The 14,702-nt window shown below is 45.1% G+C and overlaps 1 protein-coding gene across 1 annotated transcript; it reads right to left on the reverse strand.

Annotated features, from left to right (window-relative positions):
- Nucleotides 1–10,795: 10,795 nt before the first annotated feature.
- On the reverse strand, nucleotides 10,796–14,405 carry DMRT3 (doublesex and mab-3 related transcription factor 3). The gene is made up of 3 exons (XM_010582866.1): nucleotides 14,170–14,405; nucleotides 13,526–13,578; nucleotides 10,796–12,326 (listed from the first exon to the last, which is right to left on the reverse strand). Exons 1-3 carry the CDS (start codon nucleotides 14,403–14,405, stop codon nucleotides 11,359–11,361), a joined length of 1,257 nt encoding a protein of 418 aa, XP_010581168.1. The 3' UTR covers nucleotides 10,796–11,358.
- Between the last annotated feature and the right edge of the window lie 297 nt (nucleotides 14,406–14,702).

The following is a 14,702-nucleotide window of genomic DNA, read 5'->3' on the forward strand; positions in this document are numbered from 1 at the left end:
CCACGCAGGACTAGGGCGCGGACGGACCCCTCCCGCGCCGCTAACGTCACCCCGCAACGTCATCCAGCTACAAGGTCGTCCAGCCCCAGCCAGGCGGCGGGTGGCAGCGCCGGGGGCGGGGGGCCGCGCTGTGACGGCGCCGACGCTAGGTGGGGCCGTCGGCTAGAAGGAAGGAGGATCCCGCCGGGGGGGCCGGGGCCGTGAGGCGGCTCTCGCTCCGCGGCCCGTCCCGGATGACATATCCCTCCGTTGCGCTTACAAATCCGCCCAGCAGCGGGCTGAAATACCGCCAGACTGCCTTATTTTGTGTCAGGGCAAGGCCATGCCTTCGACGTCCGGGTCTAGTTGTGCAAGACAGCGTTTACGTTGGATACATGTCTGAATAATACATGCTACAGTCATTTGCGACCGACTCTTTCGCCTCTTAAGCTCGGCTCAGGGATGCGTTCAAAGGCAGTTGCAATTCCAGACGCTTGGAAGGGCAAAATAAAACCCAAGGAGCCCTCGAGTATCGTGTACACACAGTTCACATTTTCGCCTGAACTTGTACTTTGCCAGTTTAAGGAGGAGGAGGGAGCCCTGGGATGAAGCACTGGAGCCACAAAACAGTTCTTCAGCATCAGTGACTTTTTGGGGTGCTGGTGAAAAAAAAAAAGCAACTGAGGTTCCCTCAGAGAGTAATTCTAGTTGGCTGCAGATGAATTAAAACCAGGTCACGGTAACTACGTGTTGGCCTGTGCTTTCAGGCCTCGGAAAGTGTGCGAAAAAACCTGGAGGAGTGGTGCTGTAAAGGAGGTGCGGAGCCAGAGTACAGCCACTACAAGCAGGACGGCAGTGATTGTATTGCCTCTCACCACACCCACAGCCACAGTTATTTCTCCTCTTGCCAGACCAACAGGACAGCAGAAAAAGTGAAAATCCGTTAAAACAGCAGCCAGCAGTGATGGCCAAATCAGGAAATATGTGAATGCCAGACAATAATTCAACAAGCAGGATGTTTGCTTGAGATTTCGGGTGTTAAATATATACTGATCACCTGGGGAATTAGTCATAGCTTTCCATATCCATACATCACGCAAGTCTGCTAAACCCTCATGCTGTGAACTTTCCAGGGGAGGAGTGAGCAGCAAGCACAGCCAGGCAGTGTGATCAGCCCCTCTCACCTCCCACGCCTGCTGTAGATCACTCTGTTCCCTTTTCAAGGTAATACCAACACGGGCATAGGTTCTGATAGTGCAGCCTTGGGCATGGGAAAGCATCCCTCCCCAGAAGCCATTGAAGGGTCAGAAATGATCCCCTCCCTCGCTCCTTACTTGTTTCAAAGTTCTGCAAAGCAACCCCAGATCCAGCCTAATCCCCACTCGCTCACAAGGATTGCAGTCAGTGATTGATGCCTGTTCTTGGTCCACCCAGCATAGGTGAGAATAGCAGAAGGAGGTATATGTGGTAAGAGGAACCAATCCCCTCCTCCATCTGGACACTCAGAAATATTATCACCTATGTTTTGAAGTATTTATTTTTTCAACAAAATTTCAAAGTAAATTCACCTCTCCTCCCCATCACCCCGCCCTGTCCCTGATTATAAATTATTTGGCAATAGAGCTAAAGGAAGCAAAAAACATGTGGCTGAATGTTCCTCTTGTTTATACCTCTGCAGACTCTTAGAAAAATTGAAATTACAGAGGAAGGAGTAAGGAAGAAAATTTGTAACTTAAACGTAGCTGACCGTAACTGTACTAGTGACTAAGCCACACAGTTTAAAATGTAATAGCTAGCTGTGAGTTGGGCCAAATGTATAAAGAGTGTTAAAGTTTCCTGGAAAGGGTTTTGCAATGAGTATGGATCCATGTAGAATAATTTTCTGTAACTTAGGAACTGTTTTTCTTGAGAAAGTGTTGCTTTTCAATATGTAAAATATCTAGCTGTACCAGACATTAAGCATTGTCCCTACTTTACTGGGGAACAAGGCAGCTTCAAAGTGAGAACCCACTGATTTCTGTGCCCAGGGAAGATGGTAGTTGTGCCATGTGAACAGCTTGGAGCACCCTTCAAGAGCCTGCTCCTAGTGAGTGAGCCAAGAGATTAACATGCAGAGGCAGAAGAACAGGAACCTAAATTTTTACTGCAGCACTCTCTCAGGTTCAATGCCCCATCAGGATTGCTCCTGCATCCCGTGTCATATCAGTCATGTAGCCCTTATAAATGATAAAAACGTCTAGATTTGAAAAGTAACAAGGAAGTACATCTCTTTGTATTTCTGTGTATCTCAGTGTCTCTTTTGTATTTACCTGTATATGCTGAGTTTTAACTCACTCTTTCTCGTTTACGTTCACTCTGACAAGAAGGAATCTCAGCAATGTGCAGGCAAGGCAGCAGAACTATGCTCCAAAGAAAGATGTTTCTGAAAGGGAGTTTTGAGCTTTGCCGCATGCAACAAAGCAGGAGAGTAACTTCTTCCATTAGTAACCACAAGCGCCTTCACAATCATGTTACTGCCATGCTACTCACTCTCGCACAGCCTTCCTCCTATGACACACATGCACTCCTGCGGGGGCTGCAGCCCCCAAGCTGAGATGCATGCTGCTGGGAGAAGTGCCCACCTCCCCCAGAGAGACCAGGAGGAGGCCAGCTCCTCCTGAGCCTGCAGACCTCCCTACCTGAGCCACACGACTGGGGCCATAGAGGCTTAGAAGAAAGAACAGACTTTGTTGTGTTTTAAGTTCTGCTTTCTCACTTTTCCTTGACCTTCTGCTGATGCACGTATTCATTGCCTTTAGGGAAAAGAATGGCAATCAGTAGAATTTTATCACAAGATTTCTGGTTTTATCTGGGTGCTGCAGAGGAGGAAGTTGGAATGTATAAAGTCTATAGGCTCAGAAATATGACAGATGGGAAGAACTGTTGCGAAACTGAGTGGTTTGGACCACTTAAAGAATCACCTTCAATGGTATTGGTAAAAAATGATTTAATAGGAATTTATAAAAAAGTGCAACTTCACACAATTCGATGGCAAGGTTCACTCTATTACTTAATACATGGATGAAATGTACAAAGGAAAATTAACTTAGAATCAAGCTAAAATTATGTATACGGAGACCAAAGACACAATAGGGTAAAAGAGAAACATACAAAGGAAACTCGAGTTAGAATTGATTTCTCGTTATTTGTATAGAGCTCAGGAATGTAAAAAGGTAGGGGGCACATGCCCATTAGGTCACGAGGTTCAGAGGAGACCCCTTTGCTTTCTAAACTCCTGTCAGAGTCTAGGTGCGGCTGGATCAACTCCTAGTCCCAGACTTGGTCAACGGTTTATATCTAAAGGGATTATGAGTACAATATCAGCCTGAGATTCATTCACAGTTGAATAAAGTTCACAACAGTGACTTAAGTATAGATTTGAAAAGCAATATTTGTAATATACTTGCTATAGAATATTCAGGTTAGTACACACACACATGCACAAAGACACTAAGAGATATACATAAGCAAGTAAAAGAGGTATACCTGTTAAAAATTCCCCTCGAGTTCAGTGAAAATATTCACGTCAAATGCTTCGGCATCTTTCTCAACGGGCAAAGCGTTGAGCCTCAAGGAGCAAAGAGCATCAGCCCAGGTCCCATCGGCTTTCGGCGACACAACTCCGATCTTCACAAACTGAAGAGTTTGTGAGCTCTGAGACGTGTCCCACTCAGAGGGAGATGCTGGTCGCAGCCCGCTGCGGTCCAGGAGAGCTCAAGGGGTCTCACTTAGTACCGCTGTTTATAGGTTCGGGAGATGATGGGCTTTGGTCATCAGCAAATTACTGGGATTCCAGTAGCACTGGTACCCTTTCACATGAGTAACGATTCAGATAAGGAAGGCTCCAAGGCTGTCAGGGAATGACTTCAGATTCAGGTACGGGATGTTCCAAGGCTGTCAGGAGAGGACTGAGGTATGTCCCAAGGTTGTCAGGAAATGACTAATTATCCCTACTCCTGTCCCCAGCCTCTGCCAGGCAACAGGACTCCTTGGTTCGGCCAGTGCAGCTCCCTGTCTTAGCCATGCAAGAGTTCCTGGTACGGTCAAGGGACGCTTAACCGCCCAACTCATTACACTTACGCTAAGGCCTAGTGAGACTTCCCAAGATCATAAATCAGCCCAGAGAGGGGGAAGAAATGCACCACCACAATCCACCCCCTGACTAAAGTCAATCCATCTCTCTCTCACAGAGTGGCAGTGTGGTCGCCTCTTGCCTCTGTGCCTATAAACAGATCAATGCCATATTCCAATTGTAATTTGAGGGAAATTTTTGGTATGTCTGCTTAATTCTAAATGTTTGATAGATATAATTAAGCAATATTATGTATGCAAGGAGGTTTTGTGTAACAGTGATATTTGTCTGACCATCCTCCACATTCTACTATATAGAACGATGTTTAACAACAAGCATAATATAACAGAAATGAGCAAAATTATTACAGGGTGTAACATTCGATTTCAAGTTCCTGTTGCTGTCGGTGACCATCCAAATAAGGTATCCCACCAGTGATGTTCTCCATCTTTCTTTACTCTTTCCAGGATATGGTGTATCTTTTCTGCATCATGATAGACAGTAATTAGGGGGTTTTGTCCATTGTCCTGAATTTGTTTTGGCAATTGATTCAGGTCATTATGTTGTAACAGTTTTCTCACCAATGTGAGATTTGTTCCAATGGGGGTCAGTAATAAGTCATGATATGATGTGTAGTTTGATTGTAGCAATTGGTAAGTTGTGAAAGGAGCTGAATAGTTAAAATCACATCCCACAATTTTGGTAAAATTACAAATACAGTTATTTGAGTGATTATATATCTCCACGGTGGTATTGTCTGTAAGCATAGAATCATAAAGGGTTCTCATACAAACACATCCATTCCAACATATATAAGCATTGATTCAGGGGTTTCTCAGGATGTATTTCAAAACGACAAACATTCTGTTCAGTGTCTCTTGAGCCTTAATGGTATTACTTTCGCAAATGAATCCCTGTTGTTCCCGTACAACACATGCATCAACATCAATAGTTTGCCATTTGTTTCCATTTTGTTGGGCCCATACTCTATGTTCCAAAGGATAGAGTATATAGTTCCATGGTAATTTAATCCCAGCACAATGACTGGGTATACGGTGAGTACCAAACCATTGAGTATTGTCAAAACAAAAGCTGTGGCTTTACTGTTGGTACGGTCATAAGTGAAATTGATTAGATGCCACCAAGATTGGAATTCTCTTTCAAATTTAGTTGCATTATCCCAAGTTACCTTTTGAATTTCAGTGGGTAAGATACCCTCATCACCTTCCCTTATAATTGCTGCTACAGTAGATTGTATACACAACCGGGCTTGAATGCAGTTAAGAGCTAGAGAAACATTATTTTCTGTAGTGCCCAGTGCATTGATATCCTAAATCTTTCTATGTATAATGTTTCCCATCACCACGTATCCTTTTAGATAGGCCTCATCTCCATACATCACCAAAGTAGCAAGGTTCAGGTTTGCCTTATTTTTTGGTGCCATTCCAATACTTTCAGTATAATTTAGTAGGGCATGGTCCCAAGGGTCTTGTGTCTGGACCGAAGGGATTACACTTACCCAATTAAGAAAAAAATTGAGAACAAACTGGGGACATACTGCCATTGTTGTTGCCATTGATACAGATTCATTTTCTCCTGAAAAAGAAAAGAAAGAGAAGTTTCAGTGGGGAAGGCCAAACGGGTCACCCCTTTTATGATGCAGGATAAATCTATCTAGCACTGATGCTATGTTTTGCACCACTGCTATCAGTAGCTTCCCAAGCAAGTGGGCCACAAGATTTAGTTAGAATCATAGGCACAGTTCCAATTTGTGGTAGATTCACCGTAACAGGCTGTCCTGGCTGTAATGTTGTCAGACATTTCTTTCATCAAAAGGGGGAGCACTGGGTTCAGCTTTTGCAAAGAATGGCTGGCTCACAGGGCTCCCAGTGGGCCCATACGGATTATTCAACTGGTGAAGTACTTTGTAAAGTTGAGTGTCCCAGTTGGCATCATGTGGCTTAAGGCTCTTTTTCAGCAGAAAAAGATCTACCCGGTAAAGTAGATCTAAAAAATCTATGGTTTTCATAGACCAGCCCAGAGAGGGGGAAGAAATACACCACAATAAGAACCCAAGCAGTGTTTACCTTAGGTCTCACAACTTTCAGCTATTGTACAACAGCAGCCGACTCAGGATTATCCTGACCTCAGCTTTTCAGGGGAACTCTCTTGCTGAAGGCAGGCACTGTTCAGCTATTGAAAAGCTACAGCCTCTCTCTCTGGGAGATAAAAAATTAGAAACATCTTGTACTACATGCTCTGGTAAACACTATGCTCTGCTCTCATATTTACAGAGCACTTAATTTTTTTAAGAATTTTCAGATAGTAACCATTAAATCCCTGTAACCATTACCTTTATCTCATGGAGAGGGAAAAGAGACACCTGAAATTTAAACTGACCTAGGTGATCTTCCTTAGGTTAGTGGGCAGAGCAAAGGTGTAACCTTGCAAAGGTTCCTGCTATCCGTCCCTCATCTTAATCTCCTGCATAGCTTGCAAAGACAAAAACTAGCAAACCACACTGCCAGAGATGCTGCAAATATTTTTCTTTCTGTTGCAGCTTCAGGAGAGCCTGGTCACTGGCAACAGATCTCCTTAAGGTACATCTCCCTCTGTAGGAGCCAAATCTTTCTGTGCATGTGATGCTCTATATCCATCCTCTACAGGATCGGCTTCCTGGTAGTGTTCTAAGGATTTGTTTGATCCTCCACTCAAGGTCAGGATTCATCCTGTATACAGGCATGCTTGGCATATAGCTGTGGCTCTCAAGCACTGCTACTATTGTGGAAATGAATGGAATTAGTCTCTAGTGAGGGACGCAACTCTTAAAAGAGATTCCTGTTGTATCATACGTGCAACAGCCTGCAGGGAGTTGCTGAGTCATGCACCAAATCTGCCTGTGACAGTGCACAATGCTGCAGGAAGCACATTAACGAAACACCATTTAGGGTGAAAAGACTTGTCTTTGTTATCTTCCAGTGGCAGACTAGTGCGAGAATGTTAAAATACTGTATTAAGTTAGTTGTTATAGGGAAGGGAGAAGAATGATGCTTCAAAGTTATATGTCCACTAAAATTGAAGTTTGGATAGTATGCATTCAGAAATAATTTTCTTTTCCAGTAATGACAATATGCAATAGCATGTAAGAAATGAAATTGAAGAATTGATCTTATTCTTCAAATACAGGATAGCTTCAATATTAAAATTAACATATAAATTTAGCATCAATCTTATTTCCCCACTCACGTCCACTGAGTAAATGCACATAAAGAATGAATCACTGAAACAGTATACTGAGAGAATCAAAGTCATTTTTCAAAGATGTCAGCACAAATGTGAGGTGAGCCTGTTCACCAACCATCCAACAAATGTTATAGAGGTGCCCCTTCAGGCCCATAAGAAGAGCAAGTCAGGGACCCCTGGGGGGAGCAGCACAACTACCAGCAAAGGCAAGGCGGGGGGGAGTTTGGGGCAAGACAACCCCATTGCACTGTGTTCATCCCCCACCCTGACTCCTCCCATGTCTACAGGGATGTGAGCAGCTGGAGAACATGAGCGTCGCATTAGGGCTCTCCACAGCATTCCTCCGAGGGAGAAGTTATTATTGTTTACATCATCGTTGGCCTTATCCACCTTGTCATAGGTAGGGGTTAATGAGCAAGGATTAAGCAGCGTGCCCCTGGGGCAGCAGCCAGCCTCTGCAGAGTGCATTGCTCCGGTCTCTGGTGGGCCTGCACCGCTGCTGGTGACAAGCAGAGCCGTGGCATTGCCCATTGGTCCTGTGTGCACCCATGGAGAGTTGACAGTGAAATCACCTGCTGGAAGGAGAAAAAGCAGCCCCAGGGCATCCCAGAGAGGCACCCGGGCAGCAGCTGCTCAACCAGGAGCAAGAACTGTGCGGAGGGCAAGGGGTGAAGCTCTTCTGCTCCAAGGAACCCACAGCTGCTCTAGCACATTCCCACCTCCATCCCCCCCTCCAAAAAAAAGACCCCTTGGTTTCTGGGCTTCAGCAGAGATGCCGCCAGGCTCCAGCCATCTTTCTTGATGCTTAAATTCATGTTTTCTGCTGGGGGTTTCTGAGCACCCATGCCTCCAGCTTTACCCCGCCTCACTCACACGTCTTCTCTCTTCCCCAGCGTGAAGTCATTTGCTCCGACGTGGAAATACCCCTTTTTTAGCACAAGACGGAGCTGGAAAAGGCAGGGTTTGGGTGCCGTACCCGCGAACCTTCCCCCGGGCCTGTGGGGAAGGAGGAAGGAGGCTGCACGGCTGCGGGCACCCCGCAGGCACAGGACACGGCCCTGCTGCCGCCAGCTGCCGTGACACTGCTGTCACCCACCCCGGCAAGAGCACGGCCTGAGGCAGAATGGGGCCCCCCGGCTCTGGGGTGGTCGCTGCCGGCCCTGGCTGGATGGTGCACCCCGGGGCTCCTGCAGAAAAGGGGCTCCCTTGCTCCTCGGCTGCCCCGGCTGAGAGGGTGGGAGTGGGGGGGCATCCCCCGCCAGCACCGCGAGGGTCTGCGGAACAGGTCCCGTGGGCACTGTGCGGGCAGAAAGAGGGCCTGCCAACGCACCAAAGGATCCTCGCTGCGTGGCGGCTGGGAGCCAAAAATCATCTTTGCCTGTAGCACCAGCCTGGAAAACACAGCTGGGTGAATAAAGTTGTTTCTCAAAGATATCATTGCAGGCCAAACCGTACTTTTTTAAAAATTGATCTTCTGGACAGCCAAAATATTTTGCGGTCAAACAAAAACCATTGTTCAACATCAAAACTTGCATTTTCGATTTTGAACACATTTAGGTTTACTCTATTTCAAAGAAAAAAAGATAACTGTGAATTGAGTCAGAAGATATTTTATAACACTGGACAAGGATTATTTTAACCTGTTTGCTTTTTCAGAAAACAGTTTATCAAAAGAGATCTAATTAAAAAAACCATACCGCCAAATCTGCATTCTTCACCACAAGTGTTTAGAGTGACAATAGTTCACTCCACTTTAGCCAAGGGTCACCTTTCTTTGAAAGATGTGTCCTAATTCCAAGATGCCAAAACTCTGTTCTCTAAAAGCCCACAGGCCATAGTGTATAAGGTCACTATGAGCTGTTGCAGGCGCCACTGTTTGGTCTTTCTGCTGGAGAGGATTTTCCCCCTGTAGAAAAAAAAAAAAAAAAAAAAAAAAAAATCACTCAACATACAGGGATGCCTATAAAAAGATAGAAAGGTTTCTACTGGAAGGAAATCTGCTTGGTGCATGAGCTCAAAACCAGAGCTCCTGGACCAAACTGCTCTTACCTAGCCTTTGACACTTAATTTCTCCCTGATGTTGGAGCACAGCATTTCACCCTTTCTGTGTGCAAGATCAAGCCTATTTTACCTGTTTCTTTTCTCTCTGGAGTGGCTGGAAGATGAATTTGTTTACAAGTGCCATGTGAGTGCAGGCAAATCTGTCAGTACAAAATGGTAATTCTGCATTTATGAAAATTCCAGAAGTTTTCATATTTACACTTCCATAATGGAAGCTATTTATTTTCTTTCCTCCCTCTCCCTGCCTTAATGTCTTTGCCCTGTAGCATTACCAACAAACTGCTTTTCTGAACAGGTTAGAAAATTATGCAAGAAAAAGTATCTTTCTGTTCATTTATCCCCTAAGGAAAATAAAATCATTATTTTATTCTCCTTTTTGTGCATGTTCAGTACCCTTATAAAATGCAAGATTCACTGGGTGCACAACGCTTACAAAATATGAAATGCCAAATAAGAACACAGGCATTTGTATCAGCAATGACACCAGATAACATGCCTGATACATATTACAGTTTTAAAGCCCATCTGCTTTAGAGTCCAACTTCAGGGCAGCCTCAATTGTTTTTGAGGTGCGGGACTAATCCATACACCTGACAGGCCTGACAGCCATTTCACCTGCATTCAGAGGTGTTTTTTGGAAAAGCCAGCTGTCAAGCAGATGCGGTCACTTGTGAACAGTTGAAAAAATGGCACTAAACCTTAACAAACTTCTAAGTGGACAATTAATTTAGTGGCATTCCTCATCAGAAGCAATTTCTAACGTTACTCTGACACACATAAGATATGCAGTATAATCAATGCATGCAAACATGCAATAAATTGTTCAAACCATTACTTTTCTAGATTTAGGGAAGCTGCCATTTGGCTAAACATAATTTTAAAGAAATGCCTCCTATTATACCCTATTTCCTTTTTTCTACTTCTACAGTATAGGAAAAAAAGATGCTTCTGAAGCATCAGGAAAGCCTTTTTTTCTGCTTGCTGTGACTGTAGCAAGCTCTGCTTTACTCAGCTGAGCTTGGAAGTGTCTGTAGTACATACTCAAGAGACCTCAGCTTCCCTACTGACATTTGCCTAATCTCAGTTGTAAGCTACAAGGCAGGGAAGCAGAACCTGAACTTGGAAAAAGAGGCTTCCCTTGACTGCGGTTGCTGGAGCTGGACATTTTAACCCCGAGTGAGGAACTAATCAGCTCTCTATCTTCAGAAATGTTATTTGCCCAGTGTAAATGATATAAACCAAGATCATCATCTTAGTTTATTTTTCTAGAGTCCTTAGCATGCTACATTAACCTGACAATGCTTAATCTGGTGTTCATTTCACAATGCACTTCATGCAGTTCACAGCTGTAATTGGTTTTACGCTGACATTACACGTTTTGACCTAGCCATGGGGAAAGAATAACTCTTAATATTATTTCTCTGAAAAGTGTCCAAGCTCAAATGGCACAGAAGCAGCTCATGGTAGTTTCATGTGTGTATTTCTTTCTTCTGCCTTTTCTTTCACTGCAAGGACGATCACTGGCATAAGATTGTTAGGTCCTTGTTTTGGTCCATTTGCAATTGAACTACGTTTGTTTGATCTCTTATGTCCTGAGGAGTTCTCTCTTATAAAACAGCATTCAAGTATTCTAGTTTAACATCCCCATTTTTCTGAGTTAAGGAACAAAGTAGACCTTGGGCTTCTGTTTTCCTTACAAGTCTTCTAGAGTCCCAATAACTGATAGCCGTAAAGTCTTCCTTTGTAACACACACTCAGCACTAAAGCCAGAGTATTGCTATTTGGCATTATCCAGTGAAGTGCAAGAATTAAAATAAGTTATGTCTTTATTGCTATAGTACAATACCAAGCAAAGTCACTTTTTAATACAGTTGCAAGGGTTTCGTAGAGTACATGTCCCTCCTCTTAGGGCCCAGTAGTTCAGCTGCACTGCAAGTTATCACTTAGCTATCACATGTCGAATGTCAGTCTAAGATGTGTTGAGTATTCCTGGAATCTGAAGAATCAGACCTTTCATCATACTCATCTTCTGTGTACATCGGTTGCTTAGACACAATAGGACACCCGTCATCAGGGATTGAGATCCTAGGATCTTCTGATGAGCGGGAAGGAAGGACAGGCGAGCTTCGGAAAACGCTGGCTGAGTTGCTAGAGAAAGGACTGACATACTGGGACCGCAGCTGGTACTGCTGCTGCAGCGTCATGGTGTTCCACAGGGTGACATCATTGGGCAGGAATGGGCTGGACTGGTTTCTTGCCAAAGTGTTCCTCAGCATCAGCGGGTAGCGTGGTGGCTGAGGGAAAGGGTGCTGCAAAGGTACGGCCAGAGGATTTGGCACAACATTACTGGAATCAGCAGAGAACCTCAGCGTGTCAGGAACCCTAAATGCCGAGCCCACTGACCACTTGGAAGAGGAAATAGGGTACGAACTCAGCGTGTGTTCAAAAATGTGCCCACTGGAAGGCAAAACCAGACCATCGGATTCTGCAGACGATCTCTCACCACTGGCCACTGATGACCTACTGGAGAGGAGAACCTCTACAGCACTCACCAGATCACCGCCGCACCCCTTCAGGATCAACTCCAGCACAGCTGGCTTTTGGTTAGGGAAGATCTTTTTCAAGACTTCAAGTGGAGGTCTGTTGGCTTTCAAACTGAAAGGTAAAGAAACTGTCCCAGAAGGACCTTCTATCAGGAGGTGGTTCTGCTCTGGGTGGTACTTGGGGCTGTCTGGACGGCTCTCTGTGCTCCCACCATTTCTGTGAACTGCATAACCAACCTCATCCACTGAAACAATTTCAGGGCTCTCAGGGGTGAAGGAACTTCTGGCTTTAGTCATGTCTGGGGAACTCCTTTGGTCTGTGTCTTTGTCACTGTAGGTCTCGGCATTGTCTGCTCCACTGGCATCACCCAGACGCTCCTCATTCATGTCTGCAAAGAGAAGGCAGAGAAGTTAACAAAAAAACGAGGCCAAGAGCTTTTACAGACGTTTGAGGACACAGTCTTCTTAAAGTGAACAGAGAAGGATCCTAGGGCAAAAAAAAGCATTCTTCACAGAGATCCTGCTAAAATTAAGGTCTCTTTGCAACATCTCATGAGAACAAAACTGCAAAAGAATCATATGACCTGGTCTAGGCATTTTATGCTGCCTTATAGATATCTTGTCTCATTCTCCCACGTGCAAGAAAAGAAGCAGTGCTCATTTTTCTGCTGCATCAAATACACTATATCAATCCTCTCTCACTGGTTACAGGGCAGCAACACACCACCCAAGTGCACACTTTCTCAGAGGAACTTCAGCACTTTTGTATCATAATTCCTCACTAGCGCCATCTCACTGACAGTGAGCTGAAGATATCTAGAGGGCACTTGGGAGATCAAAATTCCCTCTGCAAGTCCAATAGCACTGGTGGAACCACTCCATCATGACCACTGGCTGAAGGTTAAAGAATTCTTCAAATAAATCAGTGTATACCAGTCCTGGCTCTGCAGAAACTGGTTCCTTCCCCAGTGAGAATCACAGGCTTTTCCTCCAAACCCTGGAGCACAGCTGATGCCTTGGCCCAGTAGAGCACAGAATCTAGAAAAACCCAGTTTGGAGAGAACCTCTGGAAGGCATCTGGCCCAACCTCCTACTCAAAGCAGGAGACACCTAAAATACAGAGCAGGCTGCTCATGTCCCTGGTCAGCTGAGTTTTAAATAATTGCAAGGATGGAGACTCCACAGCCTCTCTCAGCACTTGTTCCAGGTACCTTGCTTTTTGTGTGCTAAGCTAAGAAGGGCAAGAGCTGAGTACAGGGCTGAAACCAAGCCTGTTGACCACACTGCCTCCAAATGGACACACAAAAATGAGGATACCCCAAATCTCTGGTCACTTTGGCAATGCCAGGCCAGAGTATGGAAACCTTTGAAATAAGACTGCTTGTCAGAAAGAAGAGAAGAAGAAGAAAGGTTGACAGCTTTCACAGTTTATGCAGAAGAGGGGCAATGTACTTGCTTGAGATTGTTCACAGTTATTTCCCAAGAACGTTGTTCTGCTGCCCTTCCTCATACAGGACAGTGATGATCTCCCTGGGGAAGCTTCAATGTTTGAAGAAAGGGTCGTTGTCCAAGCTGTGGCTGACAGAACCTGCTTTAACTGCACAGGGCAGCGCTTTTAAACACACATATGTGAAAGACTGCCTGCAGAAACCAATACAACTATTTGCCTGGTTTCCCAAGCCCCTGGTGATCAGCCCAACCAGATAAAGAAGCTATAAGAAGCAAGCAGAGGCTCCCAAAATGTGCTGAAGATCACCCCTGCCCAATCAAGATGGAACAAGTTAAAGGCGTGCAAGCGCCTGAGCCTCACTGCTCACCATGGACAGTCCTGCCTCCCTTTCACCCCAGGAACTGGCGGGACATTTCCCCATGCAGCAGGCTAAGTTTAGTGTTGAACAGATCAGCTCAAGACAAACTCTATTATTAATGCAATTTACCCACCTTGAGAAAGGAGTTGGGGTCTGTGCAAGCCTGCGCTGAGCAAGAAGCCACTTTGCTCGCCAGAACGGGAGTTATAAATAAATACAAGATCCTGGCAGAGCACAGCCTGACAGTCAGCGTGGCAAAGGCAGGTTCTCCTCATGAGGATGGCTGTGCCAGGTAGAAACGATGCGCCATCCTACAGGGCTGTGGGGTGCTGCTAGTTTGGGCTGCGGAAATGAGCTTGGGAGCGGAGCTGAGGAATACAGATGCCCTTATGAAGATCTTGTCCTTCTCTTTTAGCAGGATTACCTGGTTTGGGTACCTGTTTTTATATCGGTTATGCTCTCTGTCCAGTGCAAATGGAGAAGCAGTAACTCTTCATCTAGGTATATTACAGAGAAGGCAATGTATGTATGCTCTTCTTCATACACCCAGTGCATCAGTCTTTCCTTAGCAGCCAAAGGGGAATGCAGGAAATGTTCGCTGATAGCGAACTGGCAACGTGTATCCTTTTGAGGAGGTGGTAAGACCTCAGCGTAGCTCATCCGTTATTTGAAAAAAAACCTGAGGCTTACACTACCTTTCCCTCCTAACCCCTTCGCATGTTCATAGTCATGCATTTATTACAGAAGACAGTATGCTAAGAACAATTCACACCTGAGTGAATGAGCAATTGATACATTGAAGGCTTACCGGGCAGTCTGCGGACAGCTAATTATCTCTGTCCCTGTCTTGCCAGAGTTAGAGAGGCATTTAAGGGAGACGATGGTCCTAATTTCCACATAAATAGATTGCACTGTGGTACCCAGTATTACCAAATGGACCACATGCAGGTAGAGCGT

Source organism: Haliaeetus leucocephalus, unplaced genomic scaffold (assembly GCF_000737465.1).
Source record: "Haliaeetus leucocephalus isolate CR32 unplaced genomic scaffold, Haliaeetus_leucocephalus-4.0 Scaffold849, whole genome shotgun sequence".
Classification (NCBI taxonomy): Eukaryota; Metazoa; Chordata; class Aves; order Accipitriformes; family Accipitridae; genus Haliaeetus; species Haliaeetus leucocephalus.

What these genes read in the sequence shown, in the direction of transcription:
- DMRT3 (XM_010582866.1), bottom strand. Translation starts at nt 14,405, where the DNA reads ATGAGCTACGCTGAGGTCTTACCACCTCCTCAAAAGGATACACGTTGC. An exon ending in AAAACAGGTACCCAAACCAG is followed by an intron (nt 13,579 to 14,169) that starts GTAATCCTGCTA and finishes TGGTTTCTGCAG; the next exon opens with GCAGTCTTTCACATATGTGT. An exon ending in GCCCTGTGCAGTTAAAGCAG is followed by an intron (nt 12,327 to 13,525) that starts GTTCTGTCAGCC and finishes TTCTCTTTGCAG; the next exon opens with ACATGAATGAGGAGCGTCTG.